Genomic DNA, 23,239 nt, shown 5'->3' with positions numbered 1-23,239 from the left:
TGATGGTCCTTTCCTTAGTTGGCAGATTACTTAGTTAAATCAGTAAATTGAGACTGGATCATTACTGAGCTGTTTTCTTTAATATCAATCAGGAAGTTTTGAAAGTGTTTGGAATTGATAAAGAATTCTTAAAATAACTTTTCTTTTGTTCAGTCTGAGGGACAGAACCGAGAAAAAGCAACTTAGAGATGCAGAATTCTTATAATAATTGACAGGGAGAACAATTTGAGAATTGAAGAAAAGAAAAAGAAAAGAGAAAAAAATCCAGCGTAATAATTACTGATAAGTGTCTAAGAAAACTTTCTATTATTTGGTAACGAGATGACCTATGTAGATGAAATGCATAACTAGGATGCCAACCATCTCTTAGTGAAGGGAAAGACTAGTTAACCTGATGAGCAGTCCTTTGCTTGTGCCTATTTGTGAGTCAGATTTGCAATACAGATTGTCTGAAGTTGGACATTAACTTGGAAATTTCTATTGTACATATTCAAGGTCACCAAAGCTTGACATATGCTTTAGTGAACTGTTTTTAGGTAAAGGTAGAAGAAATAAGATGATGAAACAGTGGTTTGGGATAGGGATTTGAGGGCACTGGTGAGAAAAAGAGAAGAATTAAAGATGACTCTGATGTAGTCAGTGTTTTTAGTATAGGCATTTTGGTAGATGATGGTGACATTCAGTTCAGTCACTCAGTTGTGTCTGACTGTGACATCAAAGACTGTAGCATGCCAGGCTTCCCTGTCCGTCACCAACTCCCAGAGCTTACTCAAACTAATGTCCATCGAGTTGGTGATGCCACCCAACCATCTCATCCTCTGTCATCCCCTTCTCATCCTGCCTTAAGTCTTTCCCAGCATAAGAGTCTTTTCCAATGAGTCATTTCTTTGAATCAGGTGGCCAAAGTATTGGAGTTTCAGCTTCAGCATTAGTGCTTCCAATGAATATTCAGGACTGATTTCCTTTAGGATAGACTGGTTGGATCTCCTTGTAGTTCAAGAGGCTCTCAAGAGTCTTCTCAAATACCACAGTTCAAAAGCATCCTTTCTTTGGTGCTCAGCTTTCTTTATAGTCCAACTCTCACATCCATACATGACTACTGAAAAAACCATAGCTTTGACTAAATGAACCTTTGATGGCAAAGTAATGTCTCTGCTTTTTACTATGCTGTCTAGGTTGGTCATAGCTTTTCTTCCAAAGAGCAAGTGTCTTTTAATTTCATGGCTGCAGTTACCATCTGCAGTGATTTTGGAGCCCCAAAATAAAGTCTGTTACTGTTTCCCCATCTATTTCCCATGAAGTGATGGGACCGGATGCCATGATCTTAGTTTTCTGAATGTTGAATTTTAAGCCAACTTTTTTACTCTCCTCTTTCAGTTTCATCAGGAGGCTCTTTAGTTCTTCTCTTTCTGCCATAAGAGTGGTGTCATCTGCATATCTGAGATTATTGATATTTCTCCCAGCAATCTTGATTCCAGCTTGTGCTTCATCCAGCCAGGCATTTTTCATGATGTATTCTGCATATAAGTTAAACAAACAGGGTGACAGTATACAGCCTTGATGTACTCCTTTCCTGATTTGTAGCCAGTCTGTTGTTTCATGTCCAATTCTAACTGTTGCTTCTTGACCTGCATACAGATTTCTCAGTAGTGAAACAAGAAAATGGAGGGACAGCAGGATTATGAGGAGAAAAAGAGTCTGGTTGTGGATATGTAAAATTTGAGATGCTTATTACATTCCATTGGTGGAGTAAGCAGTTTATATATCAGACTGGAATCCAGAGGAGAAATATATGCTGGAGTTTTAGATCTGGAACTCATTGGTTCAAAACCATGGAACTGTGTGCTGTCAGTCAACGGGAGAGGGTAGACATGAGAAGACAAGAACTGTGACCAAGTCCTAGGACACTCTGACATTTTAAAGTTGAATGGAGGAGCCTGAGAAGAAAACCAAGGGTCAGTATGACATGAGAGTCGAAAGAAGGGAGAAGTAGTCAACTGTTTCAGTTGCTGCTAACAATACAAAGGAGTTGAAGTTCACGTTTCGGAGATACACACTTTGAAAATAGAGTTGTGGAGACAGCAATAAATTGGAGTATGTTAAGAGAGATCATTGTGGACAATCAACCATGGAGAACAGACTGATATTGAAATGGACACACAAACATTCATCAATAGACAAAATAAAGGGCACACATCATCTAATAAGTTTTAAAAACCTGTGGACAAGAAAAGGCACTGGAACTTTTCCCGGTGGTACTGTGGATCAGAATTCTCCTGCCATTGCAGGGGACAGAAGTTTGATTCCCGGTCCAGGAAGATTTCCACATGCCGCGTTCCTCACAAATACCGAGCCCACGCTCAGAGCCCAGAGAGCCCGAGAGTAGCTGCAACTACTGAGTCTGTGCTGCTGCTACTGGGAACCCTGCCTGCCTAGGGCCTGTGCCCTGCACAAGAGGAGCCGCCGCAGTGAGAAGCCTGCACACCACAACTAGAGAGGAGCCCCCACCAGCCACAAGTAGAGAGAGCCCAAGTTCAGCAACGAAGGCCCAGCGCAGCGAAAAATAATACATAAGTGAATTTTTTTATACATGTGAACAGTTTATTCAGATTCATAAATTATTCCAAAATCTTAAAAGGAGGAAATAACCATCTGGTCTGATGACTGAACAACTTTAGAGGCCATAAATACACATCCCAGGGTCATCAGCATGAGATTTTTTTTCTGGGAAGATGGCTCTATCTGGAAAGTAATATACAAACAAGGTGGGAAATGAATGTGGCTTAATTTAGTCATGTTGCTGCATTCAACTCACCTGATGGAAGCATATTTATTGTTTAGTGGTTAGCAGAATGGCAGCAAGTTGATCTGCTCTTTTGATTACATTCAGTTCTGTAACCATATAGAAACTAAGCTAGTAGCCTATGGCTGAAATATGTCTTCTGGAGATTTAGATCAGCATTATTATTATTTTAAGATCTCTCTACCTCTCTATTTCTGCATCTCTTTCTCTGTCAACTTTCTATCATCTACCTACTCATGTCTACTTTGTGTCACTCTTTTTTTAAAAAAAAATTATTTATTTTAATTGGAGGATAATTACTTTACAATACTGTGATGGCCTCTGCCATATATCAACATGAAGCAGCCATAGGCATACGTGACCCCTCCCTCCTGAAACCCCCTCCCATCTTCCTCCCCACCACTCCAGGTGGAAACAGAGTACCTACCGGCTTTGGGTTCCCTGAATCATACATCAAACTCCCACTGGCTATCTGTTTTACATATGATAACGTGTATGTTTCGATACTATTCTCTCAAATCATCCCACCTTCTTCTTCTCCCACTGAGTCCAAATGTCTGTTCTTTCTGTCTCTGTCTCCTTTGTTTCCCTGCATGTAGGAGCATCAGTATGATCTTTCTAGATTCCATATATATGCATTAATACATGATATTTGTCTTTCTCTTTCTGACTTACTTCACTCTGTATAATAGGCTCTAGGTTCATTCACCTCACTAGAACTGACTTAAATGCACTCCTTTTTACAGCTGAGTAATATTCCATTGTGTATAGCTCCACAACTTCCTTATCTATTCACCTGCTGATGAACACATCTAGGCTGCTTCCATGTCCTAGCTATTGTAAATAGTGCTTCATTGAACATTGGGGTACAAGCATCTTTTTCAATTATGCTTTCCTCAGGGTATATGCCCAGTAGAAGAATTGCTGGGTCATATGGTAGTTTTATTCCTAGTTTTTAAAGGAATCTCCATACTGTTCTCTAGAGTGGTTGTATCAGTTTGCATTCCCACCAAGAGTGTAAGAGGACTCCCTTTTACTCTACACCCTCTCCAGCATTTACTGTTTGTAGACTCTTTGGTGATGGTCATTCTGACTGGTGTGAAATGATACTGACAGAGTTCATTCTTGGGTAGGTTGATAAGGAGTCAGGGGCCCTCAAGGAGGAAGGGGTCCAGGGCTCTCAAGGAGGAGAAAGGGACACATATTTTTTTTCCCTACACTCCTTCCTCTTAGTTACAGAAGACTTTTCTTTAAGCCCAGAGCTAATGATTACATAACAAAACAACTCTCTTGCAGAAGGGTGTGTTTTCCTTAAGCTCTGTGCTAATAATTATCTGATAACAGTGCATCTTGCTTGAGGACATGTGTCTCCTTAACAGGAACCTTCTGACTAATCTTATTGTATTAAGATACATGTTGTGGGAGTGGGTCTGGTAAAAATACAGAAGGCCTTGATAAAACTAGTGAGAGGGGCATTCTCCATCCCTCTTCTATGTCAGAAGTTTTCTCTGTCCTTCACTGGACTAAAACTTTTGCCACATAAAAGCTCTGAGTAATCAAGCCTGGTCCCTGATCCGGAAGCTAAATCTTCTTCAGAGATCGTGAATCCTACATCGTTCACCATAAGCCATCAATACCTCATTGTAATTTTGATTTGCATTTCTCTGATAATGAGCGATGTTAAGCATCTTTTCATGTGTTTATTAGCCAACTGTATGACTTTGGTGAAATGTCTATTTAGGTCTTCTGTGCACTTTTTGATTGGGTTATCTGTTTTTCTGGTATTGAACTGCATGAGCTGCTTGTATATTTTGGAAATTAATCCTTTGGCAGTTGTTGAGTTTGCTATTATTTTCTCCCATTCTGAGGATTGTCTTTTCACCTTACTTATAGTTTGCTTCATTGTGCAAAACCTTTTAAGTTTAATTAGGTCCCATTTGCTTGTTTTTGTTTTTATTTCCACTACTCTAGAAGGTGGGTCATAGAGGATCTGGCTGTGATTTATGTCAGAGAGTTGTCTGCCTATGCTTTCCTCTAAGAGTTTTATAGTTTCTGGTCTTATATTCAGGTCTTCAATCCACTTTGAGTTTATTTTTGCATATGGTGTTAGGAAGTGTTCTAATTTCATTCTTTTACACATAGTTGACTGGTTTTTCCAGCACAACTTCCTGAAGAGACTCTTTTCTCCACTGTATGTTTTTGCCTCTTTTGTCAAAGATAAGATGTCCATAGGTGTGTGGATTTATCTCCAGGCTCTTTATCTTATTCCATTAGTCTGTATTTCTATTTCTGTGCCAGTACCATACTGTCTTCATCTTTACAGTAAAATAAAAATCTAAAAAAAAAAAAAAAAAAAAAAGGCGCAGAGAATTCTGAAGCAGAAAGAGCAGTGGTTTGACTTGGATTCCACCTTACTCTACTCCTCTGAAGCTCCGTTCTGAGTCATTCTTTTGTTTGAAAATATCTGTTATTTCACCTTCACTTTGTTTTTGGCCTTCACTTTTGCCCAACAATTTCATTGAGCACAAAAATCTCCATCTATAGTTATGCTCCTTCAGCATGTTGAAGGTATTACTTCATAATCATCTGGTCTCTACTTACGCTTCTAAAGGACTTCCCTGCTGGCTCGGATGGTAAGTCTGCCTACAACGCAGGAGACCCAGGTCTGATCCCTGGGTTGGGAAGACCCTCTGGAAAAGGAAATGGCAGCCCCCTCCAGTAGTCTTGCCTGGAGAATCCCATGGACAGAGGAGCGTGGTAGGCTACAGTCCATGGGGTTGCAAAGAGTCGGACACGACTGAGCGACTTCACTTTCCTTTCCTTATGCTTCTGAGAAGGCAGCTGTCAAGTTTATTGTTGTTTATTTGTAAGTAATTTAGTTTTATCTTTCTGGTTACTTTACAATCTTATGTTTTACGATGATGCCTCTGGAGGCTGAATTTTCTTTTCTCTTCCTTATCTTCCCTTCCTTTCTGTTCTGTTCTTCTTTCTTCTCCTTTTTTCTTTCTTTCTTATCTTTCTTTTCACATTTTGTTTTTTTTGCTTCTCTCTTGCTTATATATTCTTATAGGTAAACTTTAGCATATCTAGCATTTCAAAAAGTTTTAAGGAGAATTTAAATTTTGATTATAATTTTATTTAACCTACTAGTTAATTTAGAACAAATCAATATTTTTGGTATGCTTAATATTCCTATTTAGGAACATGCTATTTCTATCAAATTAAAAATATCTCTTTGTAAATGTTTGCTAATTATCAAATCACCTTACATAATTCTTGTTAAATAAGTTTATGTTTGCTGTATTTTTGTTCCTATTTTGAAAAGACACTTTCCTTTTTAAAAAAATATGTATTTTCTATTTGATTATTGTTGCGTTAAAGAAATCTACTGATTTTTTTGTATTTTTACTATTGAGATAGGTCAGATTCTACATGGCATTTAGAGAAATAACCTAAAGCTCAGAACTAAAAAGGGATGCAAACAGGAAAAATTTTTTTCAAATGCAGCAAAATCTTTTTTTTTTAAGTTTTCTATGTTTTGAACAATCTTAGATTTATAACAAAATTAAAAGAAATCTACAGAGACTGAAACCTATTTTTAATGACAAGTATACTTATTAGACAAATTTAGTTGACCAGAGAGTACATTTTATTTACAAATAGACAGGTAAAGAAAAGTAAGAATTGAATATAATCCAGAGAAAATATTTTAATATATCTATTTTCCTATTAAAGGTTAGATAAACATATTTGACTACAGAAATGCCTAGTTGTAAAGGCTAATCAAATTTAAATGGGGAAATAAATAGACAGAAAGGTTTGGTGTATTAAAATTAGTAGAATTTGGATGATACTCTCCAAGGAATAATTAAAGATACTAATAAATTTCAATGCAGAGTTAGTAGAAATAATTTTTGAGATATCAGGATATACCTAATTTCCCCCCTAGAATATAGTTAAGTATATACCCTAGAAATTACAGAATCAGCATTAATATTTGAGGATAAAGTAAAACAAATGATCAATTTATAATTTAGAAATACCTGGACAAGCTTAAGTGGCTGCTTAACTTTGTAAAAACAAATCAGGTCAGACCAATTAAATTCTGTTCCATGGAAGAATGGCCACCTACAAAGATAAGAAGCATTTGTAAAACATAACCTGTTTTAATTTCATTAAATGTTTTTGTTTTATTGTATATGATATCTTATTTTTAAGTTAAGACAGTATAGGACGATGTACCATTCTCCATGGTTAGTTATCTTTAATATGTTCCCAACTAGGTGCTCATATTAACAGGCAGCAACAAAAATTCATCATGGAATCCTTTGGATTTAATAAATTGAATCTAAAGAAAGGAGTCTAAGGTTGAACATCTGAGCAAAAGATTTGAGATAAACTGAGCTAAGTACTAGTATTATTATCTGGTGATAGACTTTAAAACAATATTGAAATATTAGAAAGAAAAATTCTAAAAATAAATTGATACCAGTAGAGAAAACTATACAGTATGAAGAGTATTTTCTGAACATATTTGGGATAAAACAGCTGCATGGCATGGAAATACTGGCTCAATAAGAGTATAAAATTAAAAAAAAAATTCCAGTATGTTTCTGGGGTAGAAGTTGAGCTGAGGTGTAAGTATCAAGATGATCATAGATCAAAATGTGATTGTAACAAAAAGTACTTATTAAAAGAGAGAAAGAAAGAAATGTGGAAGGAAGGAAAGAGATGCAAACAGAATTTAGTTGTATTGAAAAGCATATGGCATACAAGCTGTAAAAAAAAAAATCACTCTTTTATACACTACTAGTCATGCTTAGATTAGAATGTTACATCTCATTTTAGTCAACACATTTTAAAAGGATGTGAAGAATGAAAATGGATTTGAAGAAGGGCAACAAGAATGATTGAAGTGCTAGGGTATATATCCTTGGATGAAAAGTTAAGAGTTCAGTATTGTTTGGACTAGAAAAGGGATAGGTAAAGAATGATTTTATTATCATTTTCAAGTATAGAAAGGATTTTTGTGAAAGATAACCCCCATTGGTGATTTCTCAGATCTATAGAGGATGAAAAAAGCACAAAGGAGCTTAAGTTTAAAGCAGAAAAGATCAGGTTTGGATACAAGGCAGATGTCTCTGCCATCGGGGAGATGAAATTTGAAATGACTTCTAAAGGAGGCTATGAGCCAAGCAGCCATGCCGGTCTCCATTTGGACTTATTGTTAAGCATGAAAACAAGCTTGGGAAAGATGGCCTATATCAGGGCTCATCAAACTACTTCCCTACAAGTCAAATTTGGCCCACCACCCATTTTCGGACAACCCACGAGCTAAGAATGTCTTACATTTTTAAATTGTTGAGAACAAATCAAAAGAAGAATATTTTATGACAGAAGAAAATTATATGAAATTTGCTTTCAGTGTCCCTAAATAAAGTTTTGCTGGAACAGAGCCACCTCCATTTGTTAAGATACAGGGGCTACTTTGGTGCTGGCAACAGCAGAGTTGAGTAGCTGCAAGTGAGACCATACAATCCACAAAATCTAAAATAATTATTATCTGGCACATTATGGGAAAAGTTTCCTGATGCTTGACCTATATGATTGTAGCCACTTACACAACACGTGGATTTTTTCCCTCCAAAGTCTAGAAGCTTTCTCTGTTGTAATAAAAGTGAACCCCCCTGGGGTCAGCAGATGAATATAAGCGGCACATTCTTTGAAGTATCTTTGAGAGAGCTTTGGGTCCACAGAAGAACACGCCAATGTTGCTGCTGTGGTGGGGGTGAGACAAGAACAGAATGTGTTACACAGGGCAAGTCCAGCCAGCAGCCAAGACAGAAGGATACAGTTAGCGAGTAGCTGTGGTTGTGATTTTATGTATTTTTCTCCACCCACTTTCTTCTTTCCTCAAAATATTTTTTTTAATTTTAATTGGAAGCTAATTACTTTACAATATTGTAGTGGTTTTGCCATACATTGACATGAATCAGCCATGTCCTCAAAATCTTTTCTCCTACTTTTAGCACCATATTCTCCCACAGGTTCCCAGAATCCTGTTAAGCTCTGTATCACAAGATGCTGTGTGATACAGATAGGTGATGTGAAGAATATTGAGGTTGGCAGGTGCCATGATGACAGATGAAGGCGTTTCATTATAGAGGTGATATTGGGTGGAATTTTGGTCGTGACCTTGATTAGCATTCTCTTGGATTGGTGATTAGAATGTCACCTCCCCAAGAGCAAGAACCTGGTCTGTCTTACTCATTTCTGTAATCCTGGGTAGACAATATTTGTTTGCTGGGGGAATAAACAAATGGCTCTGTTCCCTATTATCTGCATGCTCTTGAGCAAGACTATGAACCTCAATCTCCACATGAGAACTAAGATAATAATGACTACGTGGTATGCTTTATCCAAAGCAAAATGAGATAATGCGTTCCAAAAGGTTTTAAAAGTGTTAGTTATTACTATTATTCAACCCTGCCTTTTCATAGTTAAGATCACTTATATGAAAGTCCTAGCAACTTTTGCTACTTCTCTTGTTGGAATTACTTTAATTTTCAAAGAATGCCAAAAAGAAGAGTTGGAAAGGAAGATCACATGGCTGAAAATGAAGTCACCTCAAAGTTGTCCTCTCTAATTATGGCATTTCAGAAAACAGTGTTGAAGGAATGTTTTTGCATATAATGAATGTCCCAGGGCTGCGCCAATCCCTTGAAAACACAACTGCTGGCTCTCCTTATATATAAATAATGAGTTAGCACCAGGATTCCTGTTGTCTCTGAAAAGTGGAAGCGACCAGTCTCTACAGGGACTTATAGAAACCATGATTTCCCTTATCTTGCATTGTGCTATTCCTTGTAGTATTTTTCTAATCTCTGGCACAAGCTTAATTCGTGGTTCGAGTCTGGGTTAGAAACTCTCATACTTTGCTAGGCATAAAATTATCTAGGCAGATTATTAAAACAGAGTCTCAGGCTCGAATCCAAGGAATGCATTTTTAGCAAGCCTCCCAGGTGCTATTAAAGCACATGGCCCTATGAGCTATCCTCTGAGAAACACTGTCTTAGAAAAATTCCTTGAACTTCAGGACCAGCCCTACACAACACCTTTACGTCCTCATATCGTGTTTGTTGAGAAACACCTCTATAACCTCATTCTTCTTAGCTTGTGTGTTAACATGATTCTCTGCCATGTGTTGAATCCACATTTAATTATGTGTTCCTGAACAATAATAGCCATGGTAGAAATTGATGGTTCAATTACATTTCAAACTTTAGCTTCAAAGGAACTTATCAAGTGGATTCATTTGTAAATGACAATATGTTTAAAATGGTTAAGTATTATTTTTAAAGCGATTATTCCTATGGCTGAATTTGAGAAAACACTTCTTCAGGAAACATTTCCCACTGAAAAAAATATGAGTTTATGACTTAATGAAGAAATTTAAAGGTGTTTAAGGGCTTCCCTAGTGGCTCAGAGAGTAAAGCCTCTACTTTCAGTGCAGGAGACCTGAATTCGATCCCTGGGTTGGGATGATCCCCTGGAGAAGGGAATGGCAACCCACTCTAGTATTCTTGCCTTAAGAATTTCATGGACAGGGAGCCTGGCAGGCTACAGTTCATGGGCTCGCGAAGAGTCAGACATGACTGAGGAATTAACGCACATGGAACTATCAGTCGATGGTTGAGTGCTGTTGATTCATCACTTCATTGCTGGGCATGTTAATTAGCTTCCCAAAGTCCCTCTTTGGGGACTTTGTCCACGGGGACAGTTCTATACCAAACTTTTAAGTGCCTCTGTGAGGGTTAGATCAGACTTAGCACGTAGTGAGCTGTCAAGAATGGTCAGCTTACATTACAACCTACATTATGTCTGCCTGCTCCAAGAAGCTGACCACAGGATGTGATGTGGACTATTAACCCAGCAGTGATTACAGACTTCCTGGACCAGCACTCTTGCACTAGGAATTTTTGTTTTTTATCTGAAGTATTCATCTTTTTTTTTTTTTTTTTTTGTATTGGGGTATAGCTGGCTAACAATGTTGTGATAGTTCTAGGTGAACAGTGAAGGGGCTCAGCCATACGTATACATGTGTCCATTCCCCCCTATACTCTCCTCCCACCCAGGCTTGTACTAGGTTTTTTGAGTTCTGGACTGTCGCATTTTGAATGATAGATGGGTCAGGCAAAAGTCTTCCCCGTGAGGAGTCTGATGCCCAGAGGCAACCTTGCATCTATGTTCAAAGACACTGATATGGGTGGTAATATTTTTCCATTAGTGTAGGTGTCACCAAAGAGACTGCCCACTGGTCCATTCCCAACAGGCTAAGATTGCCCTTTCGCTTGCAGCCACGTGTGACTGTTTGCAGATCATGAAGATGCTCTCTGATGCTCTGCCTTTAAGACTCCATTTCAAAGGATTCTGACTGCTGGCTGCCAGGTGTATCCCTGGTGTCCCCAGCAGTTCACAGCTACCCTGCCTCCTTTGAAGGTGCGGCTATTACACTGCACAGCCGAGCACACAAGTTTCTGTATTTATGTAACTGTCATGGTTATGTCATCGCCAAAAAGTCTCACAAAGGCCCTTCATCATCTGCCTTCCACTAAGGCAGAAAGGCCAGTCCTTCCTTAGCTCTCTGTGCATTATGGTCCCCGTACATGGCATTCTTCTGTGTGCCTTGCTTCCCTGCCTCTGTGTTTGTGATTTCAAGTACGGACCTTTCTCATCACAAAACCTCACGGTGAAGCAAGGAGCCAAGAAGCCTCACAAAGTAGTGAAGGCACTGATGTGACAGCTTTTTTTTTTCTTTTATGAGGCAACGGCCAAGTGCAACAGAACCCTAATGGGATTGCTAAAGAAAAAACATTCTTCTATAAAGTTTAATTACCCACGAATGCTCAGAATGAAAAAAAAAAAGATTCTCTGTAAAAGAAGTATAAAACCACAGGCATTATTCTTCAGTTTACAGCCTGCAAGTCGCAGAGTTTGCACACACGGGAGGCGTTGGATTGGGGACAACATTAGCAGCATTGATCAGTCTGGGCATCTGACACTGATGGGGAAAGGACAAATTTTACACAAGTTGCAGAGATGGGTAACATTAACAGCATTTTTAGCTCTGATAAACAATAAAGAAAATTCTCTTGTTCCCCTCTTATTTGTTAAATGACTATTGTGCTCGTTTTTTGTGGGCTTGATGCATTTGTCAAAACAGTTCGGTGATGCCATGCATGAAAGGCAGCCAAAATGCCACTTCCCGGGAGGTTTCCGGCCAGCAGATATATGGGAGAGTGAGTGTAATCCCACCACCTTACTGGCTTCCCAGGTTCTCCCATCTTGAGCTTTGCTCTCTTTAAATTGCATGTTTGTTTTTATGTGTTGGCTCTTATGCTTGGTAAGTTATAACCCTATAGGGGCAGACCCTAAACCCCATTAAAAAAAAAAATCAAATTACTTTATGCCCCGAGTGCACTCTGCAAATAAAATCGATAAACAGAAGCTTCCTGTGGATTTATGGAGGCTTAGAAAGAAGACAATGAAAACTACAAGCTCACTATCAGACAATGGACACAACTTCTATTTAATCTTCCCTAGAGAATGCTTTTCATTAGAGAAGCCTTCAAATAATTCATCTCATAATCATATTTTGAATAACACCTTCCTTTTCGTAACCAGAGATGATAACTGTGTTGGCCATTTAAAAAAAAAAACCCACCTCCCGATTATTTATAGCGGCCTCCTCTGCTACTTTTTGCTGCGACCTAATTACTCGGGGGTTGATGAGGGGCTACAGGCGTGCCTAACGGTGTTTGCTCATGGCCAACACACTTCTCTAGCTCTTCCCACCAACTCCATCTCCTCTGGTGCGTGAGGACTCTTGTCCCAGATTCCTCATCCTTCTCATGGTACCTTCAAGAGCTACAGCTGGTGACTGGACTTGGCTCTTAGGATCACAAAGCTGCTGCCCTTGAGAGCATCATGGTGAAAAGTGTGTGTTGTTGTGTGTTTGCTCAGTCATTGTTCAACTCTTTGCGACCCCTTGAACTATAGCCCACCAGGCTTCTCTGTCCATGGAATTTTCCAGGTAAGAATACTGGAGTGGGTTGCCATTTCCTACTCCAGGGGATCTTCCTGACCCAGGAATCGAACCCGCATTTCTTGGGTCTCCTGCACTGGCAGGCAGATTCTTTACCACTGCACCACCTGGGAAGCCCCTCATGATTAAAATAGGGGGGGAGAAATGAAAGCAGCTGACTTGTAGTATTGGATCCCCATGGCAGAGATATGTTTCTGCCAATTGCATCCCCTCCTTCCTCTGACAGAACTGAAAACATACATCTCATACAGAAATACATCACACAGAAATATCCTAATATTTTTGCTGTATCTAATGCTTCAATAGATAATTCCCAAAGAGAATGCAGAATAATGATAAATCTACCTTGTGCTCACCGACCTTCCTAATCCCACCTACCACAAATGGAATAATGCCAGCAATTTTCAGTGAATTTCTTCACTTGATCATAACAGGATTGGATATCCTCTGATGGAAAGACACTACTTATGTATGCTAACAATGCCCAGTCATAAGTTTATGGTGACTTTCTTTTTCTCTTGAAGCTATAATTTGTTTTTTGTGGAATTTCTACCAAAGTCTATTTCTTTGAGTATTCTGAGCAATTTAGTCATATAAGGAATGTTTTTAGACAGACAGGCTTGTGTGCTATAATCAGAATGTTAATTTCTTAAAAATATCATTTAAAAACATTTTGTGCATATGTACATACAAATGAGAATTGGGCGGTGTGCACACAAGCAAATGTGGCTCCAGGTGGACACATTTACTCAATTTAGTAGAAAGGTATTTTTACATTTCTGAAAACAATGGGTGGTCTAAAATACATTCATGTAGCATGGATCAGAAGTTCCCAGTCATATGGTAAGTCGGCATCTTTCTTCACTTTGGGGTTGTACTGTTCTAACAAATGGTAGTATTCTTCTATTCTTCATTTTGTCTTCCAGAGAAAAGAAACACTTCTACTGAAGCTATGAAAAAAGTGCCCAGATCTTCTAAGTTTTTATGGTGATTAATTGCATAAAGTTTTACGCCTACAAGGCATGGTGAAGTTATTAGTAGATAAGTCAAAAGTGGCAAACTATAAATATTATGTGAAATGTAAGATCAAGATTGAAGTCTTATGGAGTATCATTTTATTCAATTAATTAAAGACAACAGACCTACAAATCCAGAAGGTTGAGCACACACATAACATGTGTTTATCAAAAAGTAGCTAGATGTGATAAAGATATATTTATTTTCATTCTGTCTACCTTCTTGGAAACAATTTCCTGATTTTCTGAACGTTTGCCTAAAGTTTGGAGTCATAATAAAATCTACAAATAATGATATGTAGCTCCCATTTTTGTATAAGACATGCATTTCTAAAGATTAATAAGACACAGATATCAATGTGTGTATTTAATTAACATTTGTATTTTAATTAAAAGAATAGTTTCCATTGTTTGTGAGTTTAGAGTAATTTTCTGTGCTTGTCTAACTCAAGCAATGTATAGCAACAGTTCCATGCATGTCAGTTTGGCCATGTCAATAAAAGACTTACTTTTTACACGTCCACTTACTATTTGTTGATCTTCTTTTAAAATTATACTTGTGCTTTTGTTATACAGCTGATACAATTATGAAAATTAATTGTGCATAAAAACAACAGCGTATACTTCCCTATTTTCTACTCTCTGTCTTTGATCTCTTTAAAATTTTTTCTTTCCCTTTCCTTATTTGTATTCATTTTGATGCCCATCAATTTGTTTCTCCATTACTGTTATTTTTGCAATTTTCTGCTTCCTTTATAGCTTGCACTGTTCTCTTTGATCTACTTCCCTTCAAGCTTTATTTTTGGTGCTGTTTTTCATGTTCTGTAAAAAAATATTTTTGCCCCTCTTCCCTTTATTCTTTTGATTTAACTCCTTCTTAGAACAAGAACAGACCACTGCTTTAAATGAACAGGTAAATGTTTTTAAAAGAGTAAGCCCTAAGAATACTCTGCTTTGCACTGATGAATAGAAATGGTTGAGAGCCTACTTCAAAGACCCTCAAGAACAAAGAACCTTTTCTGAGGCCATGAACAAATCCAACAATTCTTTCTGGCCCATCTTTGCTGAAAGATATGAGCTAATGACAGGACAGACCTGTCTTCTATGAGTAGCCAATGAAACTTGGGAACAAACATCTCCTTGACATAATTGGGGGGAAAACATACTGTTTATCTCTTTAATAACCATCTTGAGGAAAATTAATGTGACTTTGTTCTTTGTGCAGAACAATAATTGAATTGTGTGTTTTATTTATAACTTGGCAAAGGCCAGGATATTGAAATACTTCTCAATATTAGATTCTCTTGTTTAAAAATTAGATTCTATTGGCATTCTCTTTCTGTGATGTCTTCATTAAAAGCTTCATTAAACATAAATCTCCTTTTACACAGCAGAAAACAAAATTATTTTAAGGAGGTCATTTAAAAAGTCTTTTGGAAGAGTAGTGCTAAGCCTTCTACTGGTGACTTGTCTTTTCCCAGGAATCTGGCATTCCATGAATAAAAGGATAACTGAGCTTTCCTAACCAGTGAATCCCAAAGGAAATCGACCCTAAATATTCACTGGAGGGATTAATGCTGAATCTGAAGCTTTGGCCACTTGATGTGAAGAGGCAACTCATTGAAAAAGACCACGGTGCTGGGAAAGATTGAGGGCAGGAGGAGAAGAGGATGACAGAGGATGAGATGGATGGCATCACCAACTCAATGGGCGTGAATCTGAACAAACTCTAGGAAACAGTGAAGGACAAAGAAGCCTGGGGGGCTACCGTCCTTGTGGTGGCAAGGAGTCGGACATGACTTAGGGACAGAACAATAGCAACAACAGTAACACATGTCAATGTTAATTACGTTGACAGTTGAAGTTGTATAATAAGTTGCAGTGTTAGAGAGTCTAAGGTTGTTACAGATACACTATTTGTAGAATTTGGGACTAGGAAGTATGATATAGAGGTTTGATTCAGTGACATCCAAACCTTGGGTTTTTTGTTTTTTTTTTTAAACTCTGGAAGAGATGAAGTCTTCCATTGGGAAGAGAGAGTTTCCATAACTCTTGTGCTGAAAAATTCAACTGGGCTTTAAGTACATGTATATACTATACTTTAATTATGACTTTTGAAAAGGAATGAACACCCGCTTCACAAGGCAAAGAGAAAAGTGACAGCTATATGATTTTCCCACTTTCAAACTGTTCGCTACTCCTCACTCCCTGCAAAATCAGACAGACTCAATTCTCAGCACAATGCAACGTAATTTTGGAGGTAGAGTTTGTGCAAACACAGTTCTACCCTCCGTCTCTTGATGCTGTGTTTCTGGTTTACAGCTTTCTGAGGGAAGGGAGATAAATGGTTTGGTCTGAAAGGTCTTCTTACTGGGCTGTAAACGTCATATGTAACACAAATAAACAAATACAATGTGAAGCATCAATAAGGGACAATCAAAGCTATGGTTTTTCCAGTAATCATGTAAGGTTGTGAGAGTTGGACCATAAAGAAGACTGAGCACAGAAGAATTGATGCTTTTGAACTGTGGCATTGGAGAAGACTCTTGAGAGTCCCTTGGACTGCAAGGAGATCAAACCAGTCAATCCTAAAGGAAATCAACTCTGAATATTCATTGGAAGGACTGAAGCTGAAGCTCCAATACTTTGCCACCTGATGCAAAGAGCCAATTTATTGGAAAAGACCCTGATGCTGGGAAAGACTGAAAGAGAAGTGGGCAGCAAGAGGAGAAGTGGGCATCAGAGGATGAGATGGTTAGAGAGCGTCACCTACTCAAGGGACATGAATTTGAGCAAACTCTGGGAGATGGGGAGGACAGAAGAACCTAGTGTGCTACAGTCCGAGGAATCACAAAGAGTCAAACATGACTTAATGACTGAACAACAACAAAAACAACATAGAAAAGAGCAGTCTTATCTATGAAAGCTTGAAGACCACAATACATGTGTCCCTGTCAAAAGCCTGCAATGTGGGGACATTAGTCCCATGATAATTGAAAATTGAGTATAAAACATTTATCAGAGGAATAATTTTTTTCCAAAAAAAGAACATAGCAACATGATCCATGGCCTCCTGGATTATGCCAGGAACAGTGTCTGCTGTCTCAGGGCCTTGGCACATGCTACCCTTTTGCTTTTTCCTAGTTGTCCACAAGGCACACTTGCCAGGTCCTTATCCTTCAGGTCTTTCCTCAAAAGTGGAAACTATTCTTTAAACAAAGACAATATTAGGACATGCTGCTTCCAAGACCTGTAGAAGATGTGGGTTCAGAACAATGACTGATTTAGACAATGTATACAAATAACAACAAAAGCTTTGCATTAGTGCTTTGTACTTCACCAAGTTTTTCAACGTACTATGCACTTTTAAATTATGAAAATAACAATGTGACTGTATGGAATCATGCATGTTTTACACTGGGGCCCAAAAGCTCAAACAAACTCCCTTGTTTGTCACATAGTCAGTATCTTCTAGAATCAGAAAATACAGCCTTCACTCTTGTCTTACGGTCCCAGAGCAAATGCTTTTCCTCTTCTATCCTGAAGTTTATCATATAGTAGTCATATTTAAGTTTTTTTAAAAAACTCATCTCACACACTGGCAAAGTAATGCTCAAATTTCTCCAAGCCAGGCTTCAACAGTATGTGAACCGTGAACTTCCAGATGTTCAAGCTGGATTTAGAAAAAGCAGAGGAACCAGAGATCAAATTGCCAACATCCGCTGGATCACTGAAAAAAACAAGAGTTCCAGAGAAACATCTACTTGCGCCTTATTGACTATGCCAAAACTTCGACTGTGTGGATCACAGCAAACTGTAAAATTCTTAAAGAGATGGGAATACCAGACCACCTTACCTGCCTCCTGAGAAATCTGTATTCAGGTCAAGAAGCAACAGTTAGAACTTGACATGGAACAAGAGACTGGTCCCAACTTGGGACAGGAGTACGTCAAGGCTGTATATTGTCACCCTGCTTATTTAACTTATATGCAGAGAGCATCATGTAAAATGCTGGGCTGGACAAAGCACAACCTGGAATCAAAGATTGCCGGGAGAAACATCAGTAACCTCAGATACAAAGGTGACACCACCTTTATGGCAGAAAGCAAAGAAGAACTAAAGAGCCTCTTGAAGGTGAAAGAGGATAGTGAAAAAGCTGAGACATTACTTTGCCAACTAAAGTCCATCTAGTCAAAGCTATGGTTTTTCCAGTAGTCATGTATGGATGTGAGAGTTGGACTATAAAGAAAGCTGAGTACTGAAGAATTGATGCTTTTGAACTGTGGTGTTGGAGGAGACTCCTGAGAGTCCCTTGGACTGTAAGGAGATCAAACCAGACAATCCTAAAGGAAATCAGTCTTGAATATTCATTGGAAGGACTGATGCTGAAGCTGAAACTCCAATACTTTGGCCACCTTATACAAAGAACTGACTCACTGGAAAACAACCTGATGCTGTGAAAGGTTGAAGGCAGGAGGATAAAGGGACAACAGAGGATGAGATGGTTGGATGGCATAATTGACTCGATGGACATGAGTTTGAGCAAGCTCTGGGAGTTGGTGATGGACAGGGATGTCTGGCATGCTGCAGTCCATGGGATTGTAGGGAGTCAGACACAACTGAGAGACTGCACTGAACTGAGCTAAACTAATAGTTAAAATAATAATGAGAGTAGCTAACACTGAACTCAAAGCAGTGTTTTAGGTCCTTTAGGATTCACACAGTTAATCCTCACAGAAGCCTAGGAGGTAAACACTTTTATTATTTGCAGTTTACAGACAAGGGGATGGTCAGAGCCAAGTTAAATAACCTGTTCAAGGTAAATTGGTAGTAATGATGGAGCCAGGATTTACAACCAGGTTCTTGGACTCCTGAATTCCTGCTTAGTTTTAGAATATTTTTTTCTGCTTTGCAAGATATGCTAGGTACAGTTTACAGTTTGGCTAAGTGAATTCTCCAGTTGAGTAATTACAGATCAATCGTGTTTACCCAAGATTTCTTGAAGGCATAGACAGTTTAAGAAATACCATCTTCTGGACCTAGAGATTATCATACTAGGCAAAGTAAGTCGGAAAGAGAAAGACAAATACCATATGCTATCACTTGTATGTGGAACCTAAAATACGACACAAATGAACATATCTATGAAACAGGAACAACTCACAGATGCCAAGAACAGATTTCTGGTTGCCAAAGAGTAGGAAGATAGGGAATGGAAGGTTTGCTAGTTTGGGATTAGCGGATGCAAACTAGTATATGTGTAGTATGAATAAACCACAAGGTCTGACTGTATGGCACAGGGAATTATATTCAGTATCCTGTGATAAACCATAATGGAAAAGATTATGAAACAATATATATGTAACTGAGATACTTTGCAGTAGGCAGAAACTAACACAACATTGTGCATCAACTACACTCCAATAGAAATTAATTTTTAAAAATAAATAAAGATAAATATAATCCCTAAAGTCTTTTTCAGCTCTATTTCTTTTGGCCAGTAAGTAATCTATCCTAAAAATCTAATGCAAAGATATATTAGAGGCTGGTTCGATAAGTAAATAAATAAATAAAAATTAAAAAGGAATACCATCTTCAACTGAGTTTAAGTATGAAAATTTTTAGGGCTTCCATGGTAACACAGTGGTAAAGAATCCACTTGCTAATGCAGGAGATGTAGGTTCAATCCCTGGGTCAGGAAGATCCCCTGGAGAAGGAAATGGCAACCTACTCCAGTATTCTTGCCTGGGAAATCCCATGGACAGAGGAGACTGGGGAGCTACAATCTACGGGGTTGCAAAAGATTCAGACACAACTTAGTGACTAAACAACAACAATGAAAAATTTCAATGCAGTTGACACTTGTCAGATGTTGTAAGATGGTCATGCACAGGTCTGTGGTTCCTGAAATATCCCATGACTACTTTTTCTAAGGTTGATGCTTTATCTATAAACAAGAGGCCCACTGCTGTGGATTAGCTGGTTTGTGCCTGAGGCTTTCCATTCCTGCAGCGATGGAGACTGTGTCTCTCCTGGAGGCTCCCAGAGGCAGAGGAGAGGGAGAGCTGCTCACCTGGGGTGACTGAAGGCGACCTGCTGGAACTCGTGATTCCAGTTGGGTCTTCCATAGAAGGTTTTCTGCCTTAATCCTGTAATCACATCAGCATTTTCATCCCAATGTAAAGCTATGTGAAAGGCCTAAAGTAAAAATAGTGGTATCAGATGGGTGTTTAGAGAGGAAGAAAAAGTATCTCTAATAAATGAAGGATGATGTAATTATGCTCATTTGTAGATTTAAAACACAATTTTTTAATAGGAAATTCTTTGTATTCCACCTGGGCACTATTGAAACAAAGCTCCTTCTATGTGGTTGACATGCAGAAATGTGAGCCTGGAAAGATTTTTCTTGAGAGCATGTTAGCAATACAGTGAAAGGGGTAAGAGAAAGCAGACACTAAGCTACTTTTTTTCTGCCAAATTTCTCAAAAACTAATCTCTAGCTCTGCCCCTGTTCACTTCACAGTAAACCTTAGGGATCTGAGAGGAGCCCTGACAGATTAAAGTGATAGAAAATGCCTAGAGTGAAGCCGGATTTTACAGTTAGATCTGCCTTTTGGAGTGAAACAATCTATGTTCAAGTTCAAATGCTAGGAGGATGTGGAGTCTGGCAGGCAGAACAGGTTGCCAGATCTAGTAAAGGGCAGGATTAGAGCTCTGTGCCAACGGTTTGCCTTCAAATTGCACAAAAGCACTCAGGCATCAGGTAGTTGATAAGTAAGAGCCTGGGGCATAGCCATGCCTAGTGATGAGTTTATAAGTTGCTATCATTTGTTTCAGCTCATGCTGAACTCTGATAGGTAAGAAGGATTCTTGCTTCTTAACTCCTGAGATCTGTGTTTGCTGGGCTCAGGCCCCTCCAAAACTCTTGAGCTCATGGGTTTTACCCTTGGGTACTTCATTTGTTCGGTTCCTCTGACCAGTGTGAGTAGCAACACTGCGGGGCCCAACTCTTACCCCATGATCCTGCTGCAAGACTGGCTTCTCTGGCATGATTCTCATCAGTCTAGAAAGCAGCCAGGAATAAGGAGGTTGGGCCCTGGCCCTAACAAGCCAGTAGATGATGGAGACTCTGGTGGAGTCACAGAAACCCAGGCTGCAGGGACTTGCCATTAGGCAAGCAAGTCTGAGCCCAGGTAGCAGGGCTACTGTAGGAATTGAGTTGGTAGGAGGACTTCAGGCAAGAGAGGGAAAACTGGCAAGCATCAGGCAGGATGCTCTTCTTAGGCACGTTTGTCAAGACAGAGAGTAAAGCAGAAAATAGGAGATAAGAGTTCAAGGCTAAGTACAGAAGTGGTAGTTGAGGACTGAGTCTTGGAAACTGGCAGAAGCCCCATTATTAGAACTAGCACTCAAGGTCAGAGTTGTGTCGGCCTCCAGGTTAGAATGGAATTTTTTGTCCCCACAGCCCTTTTGCTAACCCTAGAGGAAACTGGTTCCAGCAGTGGGTGGACGAAGCAGCCAGGGACAGTCGACTCCCTTTTTGACTAAATGCCAAATCTAATGAACAACTCAGGCCTTATTCTTCTTGGCTTCTCTATCATGTGGCCGAACACTGCTTCTTGATTCTATTTTCATTACAAAATCCTAGTTCTTGTACTTCTCTCTGGTTCTTGTTCTGATTCAAGGAAGAAACAGCAGTTGTTATTTTGTTATCCTATTCCCCTGTCCCCATATGGGAAGACTGCCTTCCCAGTCTCTAGCTCAGCTCTCTGAGTCTCTTTCAGACCACTACTCCCCAGAGAACCTCCATTTTTACAATCTGATTAGCATCACCTACGCAGGTGAAACAAAGTTTCTCTCCTAAACCATCATCTTCCTCCTGAGTAGAGGACTGCATCATACACTCCCCAAACATATTACTGTGTAGAATTCTTCTTGTACCTTCAAATTGGTCATCCCAGCTAAAAGTGAATTATTACACTTTCCAAATAATTTGTGATGTGAAGTTACTTCCACCTAAAATCATTAAGTAATTGCCCTGGGCAGGCAGAATGTTATGAATCTGAGTACAAAGAAGAAAGAGAGAAGGTCTCTGCTCTGTGAGGAACTGGTCATTGGAAGAAGAGACAGACCATGTGCACAATTGTGCTTAGTCATTTCAGTAGTGTCCAGCTCTTTGTGACCCCATGGAGTGTAGCCGCCTCCCCTCTTCCCCAGGCTCCTCTGCCCACGGGGATTCTCCAGGTAAGAATATGGGAGTGGGTTGCCATGCCCTCCTCCAGGGGATCTCCCCAACCCAGGGAGGAACCCAGGTCTCCCGCATTGCAGGCGGATTCTTTCCCATCTGAGCCCCCAGGGAAGCCCATGTGTACAAATACTATGACCTGAACCACTCAAAGTGAACTGGAGACCTAAGTTAACCTCGAATACTTTTAACTAAGAGAACTGGGGAAGGCCTTTGTGGGAGCTGGGCTTTAAAGTTCCAGGCAGTAGGCAACAGGAGGGACATACAGATGGCACTAGTGGTAAAGAACCCACCTGCCAATTCAGGAGATGCAAGAGACGTGGTTTCAATCGCTGACGGGGCAAGATCTCCTGGAGAAGGGAATGGCAACCCACTCCAGTATTCTTGCCTGGAGAATCCCATGGACAGAGGAGCCTGGTGGGGGTGGATATAGTCCACGGGATCTCAAAGAGTCAGACATGACTGAGGTGCCTTAACATTGCATTGAAGGGAAAGGAAACAGTGTGAGGGGAGATGGAAGCGAGAAAATCCTTGGTGTGGTTGGAGAACACACACTGTTTGGTGGCTCTGGGGCCAGCAGCAAATGACAGAATTGTATAGAACAAGGGGGCTGCTGTCAGCTAGGGGGTGCCTGGAGGTATTTGCTAAGTTTGGGTATTGTTCAATAGAAAAAAGAGTTTTTTCTCATTTCCGTCCATGATACTGCCCAGCTACCAATCACTGGTGTTTGAACATTTGGAACTATATTTGCTCCATATTTCTCTTCCCAATGTTCAATTAATCTCCAAACCCTGTTGATTTGCCCTTCATAATACCTTTTCCATCTGTCCCTTCTGTTCTTGTCATTCTGCCACTTTGAGGTTGTTGAATTCAGTTTAACAATTGGCTGTTTCTAAAACAGCCTCTTGATTCCTGACTGACAGCATGTACCAATTATTTTGTCCTGAAATTTAAGCGTCTCGAGAATTTCCAACATGTCATGGCAAAAATTTAAGAATGTGTCGATTTAAATTTACTGTTTTCAGAGGAAAAGTATCTCTTACAGCGTACTTTTCGAAGTGGCAGGGATG

At 39.3% G+C, this 23,239-nt stretch overlaps 1 protein-coding gene and 1 long non-coding RNA gene across 2 annotated transcripts in view; one reads left to right on the top strand and one right to left on the bottom strand.

The window, feature by feature from the left end:
* The window catches only part of LOC110129013 (uncharacterized), a 71,052-nt gene extending 56,812 nt beyond the window's left edge, over window positions 1-14,240 (top strand). Inside the window, exon 4 of the long non-coding RNA XR_002311351.2 lies at window positions 13,835-14,240. This is a non-coding gene — a long non-coding RNA (uncharacterized lncRNA). The remainder of the gene's footprint in view (window positions 1-13,834) is intronic.
* Window positions 8,454-23,239, bottom strand: part of NOX3 (NADPH oxidase 3) — a 63,644-nt gene continuing 48,858 nt past the window's right edge. Inside the window, exons 12-13 of the mRNA XM_020880131.2 lie at window positions 19,998-20,122; window positions 8,454-8,580 (exon numbers count right to left, since the gene is read on the bottom strand). Coding sequence (XP_020735790.2) covers window positions 8,454-8,580; window positions 19,998-20,122 — 252 coding nt within the window. The remainder of the gene's footprint in view (window positions 8,581-19,997; window positions 20,123-23,239) is intronic.

This window comes from Odocoileus virginianus, chromosome 34 (genome assembly GCF_023699985.2).
Source record: "Odocoileus virginianus isolate 20LAN1187 ecotype Illinois chromosome 34, Ovbor_1.2, whole genome shotgun sequence".
Lineage (NCBI taxonomy): Eukaryota > Metazoa > Chordata > Mammalia > Artiodactyla > Cervidae > Odocoileus > Odocoileus virginianus.
This window is presented reverse-complemented; position numbering and strand designations above follow the sequence as displayed.